Below are 17,730 nucleotides of genomic sequence, written 5' to 3'. Positions count from 1 at the left end.
TCTCGCATTTAATCAACCATTAAAATGCAGCTGGGCTTGTTTGAAATCTGTGTTAAGTACACACAGGTGTATGAGAAAGTAGCCTATTTCTTTTTTTTTTCGTGAATGAAAGGTAGGCTATTGGGTTGTCATGGGCGTGTACTGTCATGTAAATGTAGCAATTTATGAAAAAATGGTTAAATTAGAAAAGAAAAGGCTAATTATTACTTACTTACTTTTTCTAAACTGTAGTTAATCTACAAATTAAGGTTACACCACTAAAAGGACACCGACACCAGAAATAACAACATACCATAAATTCTGATAAGTCACTTCAATGAACTACCACAAAAGCTGTAAATACCCACATGCATGTTTAAATATAGTAATGATTTAGATATTTGCCCTGTGTGATTGTTGTGCTGTTACTCATAACAACCACTGTTGTAGAATGATACATTGCTGCTAATTAATTCTGTTAATGTTATCATCTACACAACCACCCACCACAGTGAAATGCAATTTCATCTGTCTTGGAACCGCCTTTTGTGTGTTTTTCAGCTGCAGTCCATTATTTGTCTCATTTTTGTAAAAAAAAAAAAAAGAGAAAAAAGAGAAAAAAAATGTATGTTCTGGTTATTTGCAACTGGTGTCCTGATGCCAAATGTATATTTTAAAATGTTGTGCTTTTATTTTTTTTAAACCGCAGGCTGAAGATCACATCCACCGGTGGTAGTCATCCATATTTTTTTGTGAAGCATTCATCACTGTTGGTGGAGGCAGGAGAGGGAGGAGTGCGAGCGGTCACAGCGCAGCATCTTAAAGGACCACAGCATCTTAAAGGACCAGAGCATCGCCCAGGCTATGGAGATCTCGTGATGACACACTGCTGCCGCTGACCGGAATCCCCACGGCGATGGAGGCAGCCAGCTTCGACCATGGCCGTGTTGGATTACGCTGCCCGACCCAGACCGTTTCTCTGTGAGTTGAAGAGGAGAAAGCGACTACTAGCCAGCCCTGGACACTCCTTAAGCCTTGTGATCTCCCTTTCCTGGTGAATGAGCCAGATGCTAACAGGGCTCAACCCCTCTTCCTAGCCAGCCGTCCTCCTCCTGGGTCTTTTCTTCTCTCCTACTGTACGCACCAGTCATGGATCTCCTGTGGTTGCTGTCACTGTCCATGTTGACGGCGTGCGTCGCCATCCCCATGGATGTGGCAGAGGGGAGCCACAGTCTGTTCACCTGCGAGCCCATAACCCTGCGCATGTGCCAGGGGCTGCCTTACAACTCCACGTACATGCCCAACATACTGAATCATTACGACCAGCAAACTGCTGCCCTTGCCATGGAGGTACAGTACACTGCACACATGTGAAAGATGTAAAAAAAAAAAAAGCTTTGCGTTTTAAAGCTCCAGTTTGTGTTACTTGAAAACCTATTTTGTGCTGATAATCAACACTGATCTTTAATACTGGTTACATTTACTGAACCAATTTAGACCATACCAGACCATTTGTAGAGCTCCCTGAAACATGGCAGCTTTGTGATCTGCCACACCTATTCAGTGGAAGGGGAATATCTGGGATACAGTAGGCCTTTCATATACTAATGTTTAAAAAATATTTATATATAATCAAGAAATTAAAATATCTTTGCAACAGTGGTCATGAATTAACCTTTTATTTGAAAGGTGAAAAACAAGTACCAATAGCTTCTTCTTTTTTCCATATTAATTTGTCTATTTAAAGCTGTGTAAGGACACAAATTGGTAATTGTCTATCAAATAGGATTTTACCCGATCAAAGTATTTTTCAGCAATTGCGGTATGCCGCATTTTGAGAGACGTATTTTATATTTGAGTCATGTATGGGAACATAGGAGAGGATGTCGGCCCATTGTCTGAAAATCTTTATGTTTAAGTCATATATGGTAATAGGCGGAGAGGATTTCAGGTCTATTGTGTTAGAAATGAATTCTCTAACACATATTGTGTGTTATTCTGAAGTGTTAGCCAGGCATTACCTCCTCCCAAAAACTCACCTTATGGAGATAACAAGGTATATATGGAAAATTGTGTTTTTCATCTTATTTTTGACGCTGTAACCTTTTCTGTTTCCTTTCCTCTTTCTTCCTCGCCGACCTCGTCGGCGCAGTTACCCCTGGTTCTTTCTAGGGGCCGAAAACAATTCATCAACAAATTGATTATTTCATAGACAGACAAGTAAATGAAAACTATTTTTGTAATTGAGTCATCATTTAGGCATATTTCATGTTTTATTTAATTTTAGATACAATCCCTTTGACTGTAAGAAGACAAGACATATTTAAATGTCACATTGGGTTCTGAGGAATTGCGATGGACAGTTTATCATAAGTTTTTGATATGGCATGGACTAAATTATTAACGCCTTGTGAACCTCGAATTGAGCATAACTAATGGATTTCTGATGGAAGTTAAAATTTCTGCTGGATATGGATGTTAATTTATTGTTGTTTAATTGATTTTCTAATAAAGCTATGGATTGGGAACACAAATAGGTACTGGCCTATATAAGATGGGAATTGACCTGAACAAAGTAATCAATAAATCCCAGATTTTCAGAGAAGTCATTTTAAATTCGTGGGCATATGTACATAGTAATAAGCCGAGCATTTCTTGGGCCTTTTTGTTTTAAATATTTTTCATAACACCATTGTCTTAGAAAGTGGTTCAAAACGTATTGGGTTTTGTTCAAAAGTGCTAGTCTGAACCCACCCCTACCCTTCTGGTAGTTTTTTTAAATAATTGCTTTTTTTTTCTAAAACGTGACCTTTTCTCTTGTTTTTTCCCCTCTCACCGTGTTGTTCCTTTCTCTGACCTTTTCTGAGCATTTTCCTCTCGTCCTTTCACTCTGTTTTTGTCCGTCTGTTGTGACACATTGCTGTGGCTATACGGAAGTGAAATTGACACACATCTGCCAGACACACAAACGCACATTTTCACAAACCGATAGAGGCCCGCTGAGAGCATTTTCCATCTGACAGGACAGAGGTTTGTGATAAGTGATGAGTGGTTCAGTGAGTCTGCTACGCTGCCTGCCCCATGGACATCAGCAGCCTAGATAGCTATCGCCACGGCTTCCTGGCTATGTGCTCAAACTTGGTAATATCAAAGTGCTAGCCTACTTTAATTTTGGCTCCTCTAGCTCCAGGGATTGGGAGTGTATTACCAAAACATTAAGCCACAAATGAAGTATTAATACTTGTCCATGGGGGCCATGAGGACAGTGCATTATTAAACTTTCCTAAAATGGTTTCTGCCCGCATGTCTGGCATTTTGACAGACAAGAGCGATTTACCACAACGTGTAGGGACTCTTCACATCAAAGCCATTTTACATAACAGGCTTTTGAGCAGTTTAGTCAATTTAACCTGCGAGTGAAGATACCAAACTGTTCTCTATTTCAGTGTGGTTCAGATGATGGATTAAAAGCTCATATTCCAGTGTTTGGTCGAACGTTGAATTGTTTCTCCCCTTTTAGATTATCTGTAGATTATCTATAGATTTACCAGCCACAGCATCTGACTGTTGCGGCTGTGTTATCCTCTTTGAAATGACGAGTTAGGCGTTTACACACGGTCACGGAGCAGATGCATCACCTCGTTAAATTAATCCCATCCTTACATAGGCTGATCCCTTTGGAATCTATCGAGCAATTACTTGCCAAACCGCACCAAAACATTAGACTGGATGCTCGTTTGGCTTAAATATCTGCCGAAGTGTGTGTGTGTGTGTGTGTGTGTGTGTGTGTGTGTGTGTGTGTGTGTGTGTGTGTGTGTGTGTGTGTGTGTGTGTGTGTGTGTGTGTGTGTGTGTGTGTGTGTGTGTGTGTGTGTTAGTCCATCCATCTATATTTATCTCAGCTTATTCATTCTCAGCATCATGTACCCAATGGCTGCCGCTCCCTCTATCACTTTTAGCCTTTGACACGCGCCCCGCTCTGCCCGGCATAGCGATGATGTCCATGTGTGGAGCCCTGCCGACCATCTGTGCCTGCTCCACTTTGTTGTACTCAGCAGAGAGAGAGAGAGAGAGAGAGAGAGAGAGAGATGGAGGGCGTGCGGGCGGGAGGAGTTGTGTGCCACGAAAATCCCGGGTTATGTAACCTCTGAACATGCCCTGGCCGACCGTGGGAGCACACAGCATCGCACCCCACATCACATTTGGAAAAGATGCAAACACTGCTCATACTCGCGCTGTGTCCTCTATTTTTTATTTCTTTTTTTTTGTTGCCGAAATATTCACTCTCATCTTCTGGTTTTAGTTTGAATTTGAATTTTTGATAGAAAGTACATTCTGAATTTGAATGTGTCAATCAGATGGATGGATGGATGTGGTTTTCGGTAGAATAATTTTTATCATTACAAAGATGTTGTTTTAGCTTTTTACGCCTAATCCTGGCGTGTGTGGGTTGCAGTGAACAGAGCAAGGCACTTCTGGTTTAGACGGTGTTCACTTTGATTAGTCATGGATCCACAATTAAGTCTCTCTTAGTGCTCGGAAATGCTCGTTGGGTTCGGAAAACACATGGAAGCCCGATAGGTTCCAAATAACGGAGACTACGGCTCTGTTTGGCTCCTGTTTTCCAGACAACTCGCCCTAGATCCAGTTCATGGGAGAATTCAAAGCCTATAAGATGTTGAGGGCAGCCAAATGAGAATTGACAGTTGATTTTAAAGGGAATTAGGTCTGCTGAATAGCCATGATAATGATGATGAATGCCTCGCACCGTGGAGAAACTGGGAGTTGGATGAGAACCAACGCCTGCCGTTCTTGCACTTTTTGTCCAAACCCCCTGAAGTGGTGTCTTTCTGAATTTCTTTGTTTCTGGTCTCGCTTTAGAAGGTCTTTTCAAGGTTTTTTTTTTATTTTTGGGAAAGTGGGTGCAATTTGTCAGGATATCTTGTCACTGTAGCCTATCTTGAGAGGTTTGGAGTGATATTCACGTTACTGTATTTCATCTAAGCTTTGTGCTTACTGTGGTGACACATGATTGTTTGGTGCATGAGAAATTCACACAGGGATAAAAGACAGTTTTTTTAGTTTTTGTTTTTTACGGTCGTCTGAACTGGAAAGAACACAAACAAGTCGCTTTCTGAAAACAGGATTTTGTGTTTCGCCGTTGATCCTCCCTCAGTCAGTCATCGCTGACCCCCGAATGACCTCGCAGCTGAAGTGGGACAGCGGCCTGGGGGCTGGGAATTGGCTATTTCTGTGCCACAATGACACTGCGCCACACTCACATAAGATACGCGGGAGCGTGGCGGATTTGACTGGCATTACCAAACGAAAAAGAAGAAACGGGCTAAAATCCCCTTTTAGAGATAGGTGCACATTTCAGCTACAGGATGAATGTAAAGCAGCGTGGGTTCATGACAGTGAGTCCATTAATCTGGTATGAACTGTCGTTGGCATCCATAGCAGCAGTTGGCATTTGGTTCAGTGATATCAGGGCCGCTGTTTCTGTAATGGAGGCTAGTTGATAAGAAAGCTATTAGATTTGCAGATTGGTGGAAAGTGGAGGCAAATTGTCATGATATTGTTTTAAACATTTCTGTTGATTTATCTTCTGAGAAGATAATATTTCTAAGAACTACTGTGTAGTCGGGGCTTCCATTGCCGTTCGTTATGCCTCGGCGCCGGCAATGGCCGGGGCCACATGCATTATGTTTTCGGGTTTTCTGTCCGTACATACAGTACGTCCGTCCCAATCTTGTGAACCCGATATCTCAGGACTCCCTGAAAGGAGTTTTTTCCAAATTTGACCTAAACTTCCTCTTGGACTCAAGGACCTCCATAAAACACATTTTTGGCCATAACTTGCCTATCCTAAATATGACAACATTTCACGCAAATGTCTATTAGGATACAATGATGAAATAATGGCATTTTATATTGAAAAGGCACAAGTCGACTTCACTGTGCCATCACATTGTTCTGCAAAAAACACTTTTCTGGCCATTATTCAACGCCATAACTCAGGAACAGAAGGGGAGACATTTGGTCAGATACTGAATTGGTGACAAGATAAGATATATTTTATTTTCCCCGAGGGGAAATTAGTTTTGGACTCTGTCCGTTCTGCAGCTTTCCACAGACAACACAAAATTCAGAAAAGAAGCATCTCTCAACACATACTCTCACGCAACACAAAACATGCTCTCATATACATTAGATAGCACATTAACTCCTTCTTTCAGTGGCAGTTTTTAATTGAACTACCCCGTCGGCTGCATTCTCCGCAATAAGTGTAGCACAGCCCTTGCACAATGAGATGACACTTACACTTATCCCGGGTGTCACGTTGAAACTGTGGGGATTGTTTCGATCCTCTGTGCAGCCGCGTGGAAGATGTGTGTGAAGCGTCCACGTTTCGCCAAAAGCACACCTTTTTATTAAATTGCTAGTTAAGTCTTAACTACATGTATATTGAATGAACCGTGGATGCAAACTGCAACTTGATTGGTTGGCCGAGGCGTGCGGTTGGGAGGCAGTCACTTGAATGTGAGGTTGCCGCCTCTGTGTGTTGCGAGATAGCCGTTTGGTGCCTGAGAACGGCGCTGCAAAACCCCCCACTGGATTTCCATATCCTGCTACTTTGAAAACTGAATAAAATACTAAATCTTCAAATAAATTAACAAATCTAATTTTCATATGCGTTGCATTGCCTTGTCCTTTATTGTATATTTAGCCGAATTAGAAAGTTACAAAATATTTCCTGAGCTTTGGACCAGAGCATACCGTGACAGATATTTTGCAATATGCAAAAATAGGCCCACGTTAAAAGGATAAGATATTTAGCAGGACAAAAAAAAAAAAAAAGATGCTTTATGCTATCAGAAGGAAGAGAGACGTCATGGCAAAAGTAATCAGAACAGGGATCAGTTGAACGTTTCTCCAAGGCCAGATGGGACAAGCAAGGGTCAGAGCCATCCGAAGATGTTAATCAAATTAGATTGTTTTTTTTTTTTTACGTGAAGCCAAAGCCAAGCCAGCAAATCACTTTTTATTGGCAGCAAGATAAAATAGGTGAATGTTGCCTTGTTGTAAATTCAGTGCCGATAATTAACAAGCCCTAACATGTCTTATTTTGTCCCTTTCGCGGAAATGATACATTGGATGACCGGGTATTGGACCAGGTTATTCTGCCTGTGTAGGCACAAGGCATAGGAACCATCATCGGTAGTAATATGATGAAATGGAAAAATACGTTTTCTCTGTCATCTTGATTTTAGCTTTCGATGGTATTTGTCGCGTTTAGTTTTTCTGTGCTTTCTATGAAGGGTGTGCAGTGACACAAAGACTAATCAATGGTCTGCTTTGAATCTGCTCTGTCCCACTTCCACTCATTTCCTTCTCCTTTCAGGTCGTTAAATCTGCCTCTTGTCTCAGGTTTACAACGCATTCAGATAAACTGTGTCATGTTACAGCTGCTGTGTAGAATAACCCAGATACTCCACCCATGCTGTGTGAATGGATTTGTAAAGGAGAGGAAGGTGTGTGTGTGTGTGTGTGTGTGTGTGTGTGTGTGTGTGTGTGTGTGTGTGTGTGTGTGTGTTAGAGTTTCAGTAAAATGCTGATAAAGCTCTCTGATGGCTGCAAGTCAGTTAAAACGTGCTGCACTTAACTAAAAAGTACACCATTTAACATGCTTATTGTGTTAGCAAGTGAAGATTTATCCAAGCAACACACACATATACACAAACACGCCCAGACACACACACACACACACACACACACACACACACACACACACACACACACACAGACAGACAGACACAACATGGTCTGATAAAGCCTACCCAGCGTGACCCAGGCTATAAAGGAGCCCCTTGTTTTATTTAATGTCCAACACCGTGTTTATTGGCAGTGGACTGAAAGAGAAGCACATCCAGAGAGCAAGTCGCTTCTCCACAACAATCTGTGTGTGTGTGTGTGTGTGTGTACAAACACATAACAAACTGTCAGAGCGCTAGGTTTTCAAACATTTCTTAGCAGTGAATGACACGGCTGGCTCGGTCGATCCCTCCTCTCTCTCTCTCTCTCTCTCTCTCTCTCTCTCTCTCTCTCTCTCTCTCTCTCTCTCTCTCCCTCTCCCTCTCTTCCCTGCTCTCTCAACCCCCCCCCTCGCCCATCTCTTTTGTCCTCCCCTTCCCCCTGCGCAGGGCTCACCCGTTGCCCAGGAAACACTCCCAATTGTGCTGTTAACAAAGGGAGCCGAGGCTTTCTTGCCTCCCGGGAGGTGGTCCCCTCCGCCCCGCGCCCTGACCTCCTCAAACCCTGCTCTCCTCCCTCCTCCTCCTCCCTCTTCCTCCTCCCCCTCCTCCCTGGTGATGCATCACTCGTCGCCATGGCGCTGAGCTTGGAAATTTGGAGAATTGGAATGGCAGCAGTGGAGAAAGGAGGATAAAGCGGCGAGAGAGGGAGAGTGCAGGAGGGAAAGGCGCTGAAGGAGGGAGGGGGAGGATGGGAAGAGAGGTGACTGGGAGGTATTTCTAAAAGAGCAAATCAACATAGACCAGTTGGCCACGTTGGGCTTCTTTGTCAGCAATTCATCAGTCACAGCATCTTAGCAGCAGACTGAGCCTTCATTAAAAACTAATTACTTTAGCATTAAGAAGGTGGGTACAGGCACCCCTGGATGACTTCGTTAGACTAGGCCACATTAATATTTATTATCACGGCGTGATGATTCAAAACATGCTGGATAAGTTCCAAAATGCATGGAGGTGAAACGGAGGTCAATGCTGTTTTTCTTGGTTCTTCAAAGGCAGACAGTTTGGAGATTAGAGGCTTTCACCAACAGAAATATGCAAATATGCAAAATCACATGTTAAGTACACAGTATGCATGTTCACCACATTGAACTGCAACTGTAATATAAAGGTCTTTTTCCTATTTCAGTTTGTGAAAGATATCGGTATTTATTCCTTACACTAAATTGATTCAGACGCTTCTGGGGCTCCAGCCCCAGATGTTTTCTCAGAAGCCCCAAATCGTTTAGGTTTTTTTAAATACCTTTGACTTTGAGTCATTTCCCCCACTCTCTCTGACTGGACCAGCATATTTAATGGAAAGTTCTATTACTGGGGAAATATCGCCCTCTAGGTCCGCCCTTACATTCTAACGGGGGCTGTTCTTTGCTAGTACCTTTACTATGCTGATATTTGCCACTTAATTAGATATGATTAACATCCCCGGGAATTCAACCAGGTGGATGCAATTACTTACAGTAAAGGAGCTGAAGTATGGAATATAATAATAATTAGGGTTCATAATCCTGTCAAATATATAAAAAGAAAGACAAGAAAGGAAATGGCACGTATTGATGGATTAAGATATAGTTATCGCTACATTTACTTTTTATTATGATAAATATGAGAATATATTGATGCTTCTTTGTAATCAAAACACAACTGTTGAATACAAGTGTCAGTCGTGTTGCATGTTGTCTAATCAAGACAACCTGTTGCAGTGACATACCAGCAGGAAGCAGCACTCTGTCAGAAGGGCCCTTTATTCAGCAGGTTCATCCAGGATCTCTTGTTCAGGCGAGTCCGGGGTCTCACTTGGCCCTTGTTGGTTTTTCTTCGCTTTCGTCTTTTCCATGTTGTTACTTTTGTCTTGTTAATAATAATTAGCTGTTATGCGTACTTGTTTGTGCATTAGTTAGTAGGACATTTGGTGTTGCGTATGTAAATGTTTAAGCTTGTCAGAGCTCCCGGGAAACACTTCTCGCTCCTGCAACACCCTGGACACCTTCGCTCTTGGCTTATTTCCTTCTTCATTTTATTAAATCTTTGATAATATCGCACAACGTTGACAGGTGCCAAACAAAACGGCAGTTAACTAATCAGTTATAGGTATACCTCTGTCCGTGAATGATTAGTTGACCTTCAGTGGAGCCCCAGAATCCATTGCTTTTCTAACTGACACATGTGACTGTGTGTGAGCTTGCTATTTCCACAGTGGCATATTATTCCACATTTTCAGACATCAGAACTCTCCTAAAAAAATCTCATGAATACGTAATGACTGTAGCAGCGGGATTGAAGCTGGCATTACATTAGCATACCACCCCTCCTCAGGCCTGCACCATTCAACAGAGTTGTGTATTACACGCTTTATTCTTCTTACTCTGGGGAGGATAGCGCCATGACAAACCCCTTGGCCATTTGTTGGACCAGTGGTTCACCAGCTGTTTCCAGTGTGGCCATTAACATCAAATCCCCGTGGAGAGTGTGGAGGCTCCGCAGGGCCTCACGGTGCTGGTGTTTGGGGTGGTAAAGCTGTTACCAGCCGTATGTCCCATCCACCACCAGCTCAGTCCTGTCCACACTGGCTCACACGGTGGCCTGACTGTAATAAAATGGCTGAATGGAGATGCTGAAGAGGTGAAGGAGGGGTATGAAGAGCAGGAGAGGGTTGGATAATGGAGGAGTGTAAATATAGAAAAAAAGGGAAGTAAGATGAATAGTATGAGGGATGAATATGAAGAGAAGCTGATTTCCCCCTAGTCCGTGTAGCCTACTATATATATTTATTCAACCGTTTCCCATGGCATCTCTGTTTGTAGTACAGTACAGTACATTGTGTTCCATGGAGCCTATCTGTAGCCTGCGGGAATCAAAATGGAGTGGAAGAAGAAGTGAAGATGCAAGCTCACTTTAGCTGCATTAGATCATGTTTGAGTGGCTAACCAACGCTGACAGGTTCACTACTGAAGAAGTTATACTACAGTAGATGTCACAGGACCGCACGCTGGCAACAAAAAGCAAAGGGAGTCACAGGGAGAGTAATTCGTACATTAGCACCCAGTATTGGCAGGGTGGGGCAGAAATCAGGACATCCTGATTTTCTGTGTTATTTCTCCAGAGTCCAACAACATACTTTCCTTTCTCAATGTTTATTAGATTTATTTTATTCTAAAGATATTTCATTTAAAAAGGACTCATTATTGTGAGTTGTGTCTTCATTATAATTCTATCAAGCCCTTTCAATGCTTTAATAAATCCATGTTTCTGCTTTCTGTAGGTGTTGTGCTCTGTTTGTCTGGCCTCTCTGCTCTTACTAAAGAGGAGATTTGACCTAAGCCAAATTAATGTAAAATCATTGTGAGCATCAAAACTAACCATGATTGTAGTTGGTCCCCAGTGGACTTCTTTACCAAGTTTAGTCTTTAAGCTTTTTTAGTGTTATTTATCTATTATCTGCTCTAGCTTTTCCAATGTTTTAGACACAGATATGGTAATAATAATGGTCCAAAATGATGTGAAATGTGAAATACATAACATTTTCTTGAGGGAGGACCCCTACACCCCGCCAAAAACGTGCATCTAATTCTTCCACAAACCTAGGGAAAACACTGTAGTATTTCACTATACATGTCTACTTGTATTTATTTCAAACTGCTTTTGTTGATGTCAACAGTTAAACACTTCCTGATCAGCATATATACAGGTTAAACTTTCATGACTTTTGTTATAGGATTTCTAAACTATTTTTATTCAGCATTTGGTAAATTACGATGGATTATGATAGGATTATTTGACTATAAATTGATTAAAGGATTGGTGGATTCACAGAAAATGAATCAGCATTTTTTGACAATGCTTTGCCATTTTCAAAGATGCCTAAAGTTTACTGCTATCTTCTGAAATTTGGCAAAAATATTTTGCACATTTGAACATTAAGACATTGGTACAATTTAGGCGGGGGCGCTCTGGTAGCTCACCTGGTTGAGCGCCCCATAAATCACGGCTCAGTCTTTACTGCAGTGACCAGGGTTTAATTCCTAACCGTGGCCCTTTGATGCAAGTTGTTTTCCCTCTCTGCCCCCTTTCCTGTCTATAGCTGTCCTATCTTACTTCTATCTATCTACAGTATACTTATCTGTACTTAGGACTTTTGGGAGAAATTCCATGAGAAAACTGAAATGTAAGACTCAAAGGTTAGATTCTGTGTGTCGCAGTAATAGACCCATGTCAAGGTGGATCACTCTTATAGCAGATGTGTTTTATAGATTAGTTAATAGATGACTCTGGCTCAGAGCACGCGACGAGTGCTTGTAGTGTTGTGTCCTCGTAGTGTACAGTGATGCTCAATGAAACGCGATGACTTCATTTGCACAAAAATGACACGACCGACTGGTTGATTGATTCCCGTTATGACAGGCATGTAAAATGATCCTCTGCAGTGTTGAGCTCTCTGTTTTAGCTACAGAGTGAGGCATCTCACTTCTGTTCAGTCTTTGTTGTGCAGTACCTGTAAGGACAACTAGCCATTAAGAAGCAGAGTATGAGGGCTTGCCACGCTAGCACCTAGGCGAGCATTATAACGTGTGTTACAAAGTGACGCACGTTTGTCTCTGAAGTAAATCCTGGACTACAATAGAGCTGTTTGGAGCAGTTTGTGAACAGTGTTTTCTGTTGGAGATGGTAAGTCCCTTTGGGGTGGACTTTGGGCTTTTTCATTTTGTAAACCTATAACATGCACAAAAAAGATATACAACACAAAAAAGGCTTTAAGACTCACGCTATGGATTCTACGTGTGCATATATGCCCTTGTCATCACCCATCCATCCCTGATCCCTCACAGTGGCAGGGACCAACCACTCCGATTACCTCAATGCCCATATGTCTGTCTCATGATTGCGTTCTGTCCCCCCCATACAGCCAGCTCGGTGTCATCTTGCTAGAAAAGTGATAAGAACAATGCGATGACAAAAGCTGCATGGATGTGCCTGCTTTGTGCTTTAAGGGCCAAGCCTAACACCCATTATAATCCTTTTTACATAAAGACATCCCATGTGGGTGGCAGGCAAACATGCTGTCAGGAGAAGGATATGTACTCATGGTGTAGACATATGGTGGGAACACACTACAATAGTGTTCAAATCTGATTGCAGTTACTGTGGCAAACAATTGAGAAGATCAGAGCAAAAATCCGTCATCATTGGTTCTCTAAAAGGATTTATTGCTGCATTCTGTGCTAAAAGTGTTCCGAGGATAGCAAAATGCTGTAGGCGTTTTTTTTTTTTTTTTTTTTTTTGTTTGTTTCATTTCCAGGGCTGTGTACAACGTACAATGAGCACAACGTACAATGTATTACATGTAGGATCAAAGCGAAGTAACTGTGTTTCACATTTTTATGATCCAAAATCCAATCTTGAGATGTCTTAATATGTGGCACAGATGTGTTGAGTTTTTTATGCTTACATCTGGGTCAGAAAAGAGCAAACAGACTCACTCATCCGTGTAAACTGAGCATAATATGTTTCTTTATAAACCCAGCTTCTTTTTTTTTAAATGTGGCAGAAATTCAACAATAGCTCTCTTAAAGTGTCATAAATGATATGAGCTAAATGTTGTTCTATTTGGTCAGACTTTACATACTCCAAACATACTTTCTTCAACAAAACCTCAGTTAAGAGTAGACAGTGTGCTTGTCTCTGTTTAATGTACACTGAAGAGGCAGAACAAAATGCTTAACTTGTTTAAACGGCAGTGACACATCCTTTAATGTCCACCCCTCTAACAAACGGAGACAAATTGCCCCCTGCCTGTCCTCTCCTCACCCCTCCCTTCCCCCTCCCTCCCTGTCCCTGTCTGTCATACAGACCTCTGTCTTTACATTTTGGGGGAGGGCGGCTAGCATGTGTCTGACTGACTTGGGTGTGGCTGGAGGCCTTTCTGTAACAAATACCAGAGGTATATGCAAATTCATGCAGACAGAAATATGTAACAATACGCTCTTGGACACATGGATTTGTATATTTGCTTTCCAACTCATTACACACACACACACACACACACACACACACACACACACACACTCACTCATTTGCATATCAACAACATGCCTTACAGATGCTTCCTGCACTCACAACGCCTCTTGGCTCAGTTTATATGTGAGACCATTATTGTGCTGGTACGTGGGTGTGTGAGCATGTAAATAATATACTTCCGTTGGTACATTTTGGCTTATGTGTGTGTGTGTGTGAGTGTATGCATGTTACCGCAGTGTGTCAGTCAGTCACAGCGTGGTCCTCCATGTAACACAAAGGCCCTGTCAGCAGCAGCCCTGTGTGTGTGTGTGTGTGTGTGTGTGTGTGTGTGTGTGTGTGTGTGTGTGTGTGTGTGTGTGTGTGTGTGTGTGTGTGTGTGTGTGTGTGTGTGTGTGTGTGTGTGTGTGTGTGTGTGTGTGTGTGTGTGTGTGTGTGTGTGTGTGTGTGTGTGTGTGTGTGTGTGTGTGTGTGTGAGAATGGTGGGGGTTGCCCAGCTTGATGTGCCCCTACTATCTGAAGGTCTAAGGGAAGGAAGAGAGAGGAGATGGAGGAAGGGGGAGCCTAATATTATGGGGGTGGAGGGGATTATTAGGAAAGAGGCCAGAGTTGTTTTTATGGACTCATCTCCAGAAACGTATCAGAGACATGCTCCACTGATTTCTTTGTGCCTCTCTTTGGCACTCATTGTCAAGTTGGAATACCACTCTGGCTTGGGACTGTGCTATGGCGTTATCTTTTTGAACTGTTTCAATTAAAAGAGTTTCATTATTTTGTGCTGGTGTGCTTAAATATCTTTCTCTGTGTCTCCAACTGCAGCCGTTCCATCCCATGGTGAACCTGCAGTGCTCTCCGGAGCTCAGGATGTTCCTGTGCGCGCTCTACGCCCCGGTGTGTACCGAGTACGGGCGGATGACGCTGCCCTGCCGCCGCCTCTGTCTGCAGGCCAAGAGCGACTGCTACAAACTAATGGACATGTTTGGTGTCAGCTGGCCGCAGGAGATGGACTGCGACAGGTTGGTACAACAGCAATAACTCTTTTCCCCTGGATTGATCTCAGCGGTAACAACCCTGCTGCATCAGACATTTAAGCAGATTTTACTTTTGTGAGAGGAGAAATGCAGCCACAGACCAGCAAGTATGTCAAAAGTCATCTATTTGAACCACAGAAATGAAGAGGCTCAGAAGAATAGCGTGGTTTTGTGAAGTGGCTGCTAAACAATTACATTTATTTCAAACTGTGTTGTCCCAGAGGGTCAATTAGTTTTGCAGCCGGATAATTCATTCAGTCAACCACACCACACATCAGATTAGAAGCAGCAGCACAATGCACAGACATGGCCAACACAGTATAAACCATCGCATTCACACAATGAAGGAAACCTTGAAGAAAAACAGTGAGTACATTTGGATGTTTCAAAATAAATAAATAAATCATTCTCACAGTTGTTTTTCAATTGAATACCATGAAGGAACAGAACAGGTAAGCGTCTTAAAAGAGTTCAATCTTTCCTGTTAACTCAACCTCAGGCACCTGGCTAGCATACGCACGCAAACACACACTAACCCATTAATGACGAACCAAGAAGGTTGTACGTAAAAATTAACAGTACATAGAATGAAACATATTAAAAATAGAGTAAAATGGTTTGGAGCAGTTGCTCAGGTTTCTCAAATTAGAGTCACACATTTCGTCAAATATTCACTTTTATTTTTCAATTTTATTTAAACATAGCAAAATGTCCCTAATCCAGTGAGAACGAGAAGCATCTTTTCCATTTGAGTAGTAGTAGTCATGTTAGTAAGGAAGGGGAAGGCAAGCATACCCTGTTTGGTTTTGGGCACTAGCATTTCTTCTAGGGGAATGCAGAACAGATGAGAGAGTTTGGCTCAATGGCTCATTGTAACATTTCAGACGTGGTTTGGAAGACTGATTTTAAGAAATTCTGCTAAGGAAGGGCATGGCCAGAACGTAAGGAGGAGTGAGGTTGAAAAAAGGTTTTACTTTGGTAAAGATATGTAGCTTTCTAGTAGCTCGGTGGTCTGGGACTCTGACAGAGTAGTCCAATGTTGCCAGTTCAAGTCTGGCTGACAGAAATATCCCAAGAAAACTGGCAAAATATGTATTGATCTGTTTGACAACATAGTGATAAAGTTACTTAGAAAATAAAAACAGAATGGATTCTCTCTCAGACAAGTTTCAAGTCTCTGCAAGTTGAATTCCTTCTCCTTCATGCTGCACTGATATAAGCTATACTCACCACGGAAAGTAGAAAGTGTATTCATCAATCTTAATGCTTTTGAAACTAATTGGCAGTAATATAGTGTTGGCAGTATATGTAGTCTTACAGCTAAAATGACCCTGAGATCATCATCTCTCATCTCCTCTCAGATTCCCAGACTGTGACGAGCCTTACCCCCGTCCCGTGGACCTCCTCTCCAGTTCAGACACAACCGAATCGCCCGTTGCCGTCCAGCGGGACTACGGCTTCTGGTGTCCCAGAGAGCTCAAAATCGACCCAGAGCTCAGCTACTCCTTCATGGGGATCCGCGACTGCTCTCCCCCCTGTCCCAACATGTACTTCACGCGCGAGGAGCTGACGTTCGCACGCTACTTCATCGGGGTGGTGTCCATCGTCTGTCTGTCCGCCACCCTCTTCACCTTCCTGACCTTCCTCATCGATGTGTCGCGATTCCGCTACCCAGAGCGTCCAATCATATTCTATGCTGTGTGCTACATGATGGTGTCTCTAGTGTTCTTCCTGGGCTTTCTCTTGGAGGACAAAGTTTCCTGTAACTCAGCAAGTCCTGGGAGGTTTAGGGCTTCAACAGTGACCCAAGGCTCCCATAATAAGGTGAGACAATCTTTTCTTGGCTGTGTATTATTTTTTTGCTGTTTTTCTACGGCCTAGATATTGATATTGATCCTGAACCTGTACGTCCTGTCTCCGTCCCAGGCCTGCACCCTTCTCTTCATGGTGCTGTATTTCTTCACCATGGCCGGCAGTGTCTGGTGGGTCATTCTGACCATCACCTGGTTCCTGGCTGCTGTTCCCAAGTGGGGCAGTGAGGCAATAGAGAAGAAGGCCCTCCTCTTCCACGCCTGTGCCTGGGGCATCCCCGGCGTCCTCACAGTTAGCCTGCTCGCCATGAACAAGATTGAGGGCGACAGTGTCAGCGGGGTTTGCTTTGTGGGGCTTTACAACCTGACGGCCCTGCGCTGGTTCCTGCTGGCCCCACTGGGGTTGGACGTAGTGGTGAGGAAGAACTAGATAAAGAACAGCAAGAGATGTTGTGAAAACATAGTGGTATCTATTTTAATTTAATGCTGATGCCCCACAACTTCATCCTGATGGGATGAGTTGTTCTAAATTGTTTCTAATGGATAATCGCTTGTTTTGCGATTAAGAATATGTCTCAAAATGTTTTTTTGAAAATAACAAACAACAAAGACTATAAACTGATGTGTAGAAAGTATTCCTCATTAAATGAAAGCAGATAACAGATATAGGCTGCCGTCTGTAGTGTATGATCTGTTACACAAAATAACCCCCCCGCCCTTGTGTCATATTATCCTAGGTTGGTGTGGCGCTGCTGCTGGCAGGCATAGCAGCACTAAACCGAGTGCGCATGGAGATTCCGCTGGAGAAGGAGAACCAGGAGAAACTGGTGAAGTTCATGATCCGTATTGGCGTGTTCTCTGTGCTCTACCTAGTCCCTCTGCTGGCCGTTCTGGCCTGCTACCTTTATGAGAACAGCTACCGTGCCATCTGGGAGACCACCTGGGTCCAGGAGAGGTGTCGAGATTATCACATCCCCTGCCCCTACCAGGTAACATGCCTGACTCTGTTAAAGGGCTGGGACATATATATATATATATATGTATATATATATATATATATATATATATATATATATATATATATATA

General features: G+C 42.7%; 1 protein-coding gene across 4 annotated transcripts in view; it reads left to right on the top strand.

The window, feature by feature from the left end:
• The window catches only part of fzd3a (frizzled class receptor 3a), a 29,987-nt gene that overhangs the window by 540 nt on the left and 11,717 nt on the right, over nt 1–17,730 (top strand). For 3 of the 4 annotated variants that reach the window (XM_028605396.1, XM_028605392.1, XM_028605394.1), the window contains exons 2-6: nt 689–1,329; nt 14,621–14,817; nt 16,194–16,656; nt 16,759–17,058; nt 17,381–17,632. In XM_028605396.1, coding sequence (XP_028461197.1) covers nt 1,129–1,329; nt 14,621–14,817; nt 16,194–16,656; nt 16,759–17,058; nt 17,381–17,632 — 1,413 coding nt within the window. In that variant the 5' untranslated portion in view covers nt 689–1,128. Of the gene's footprint in view, nt 1–55; nt 113–688; nt 1,330–14,620; nt 14,818–16,193; nt 16,657–16,758; nt 17,059–17,380; nt 17,633–17,730 lie in introns of those variants that run through there. The other variant, XM_028605395.1, reaches the window with a different exon arrangement.

Source organism: Perca flavescens, chromosome 18 (genome assembly GCF_004354835.1).
Source record: "Perca flavescens isolate YP-PL-M2 chromosome 18, PFLA_1.0, whole genome shotgun sequence".
In the NCBI taxonomy this organism is placed as follows: Eukaryota; Metazoa; Chordata; class Actinopteri; order Perciformes; family Percidae; genus Perca; species Perca flavescens.
Note: the sequence above shows the minus strand (reverse complement) of the source record. Positions and strands in the feature narration are given on the sequence as shown.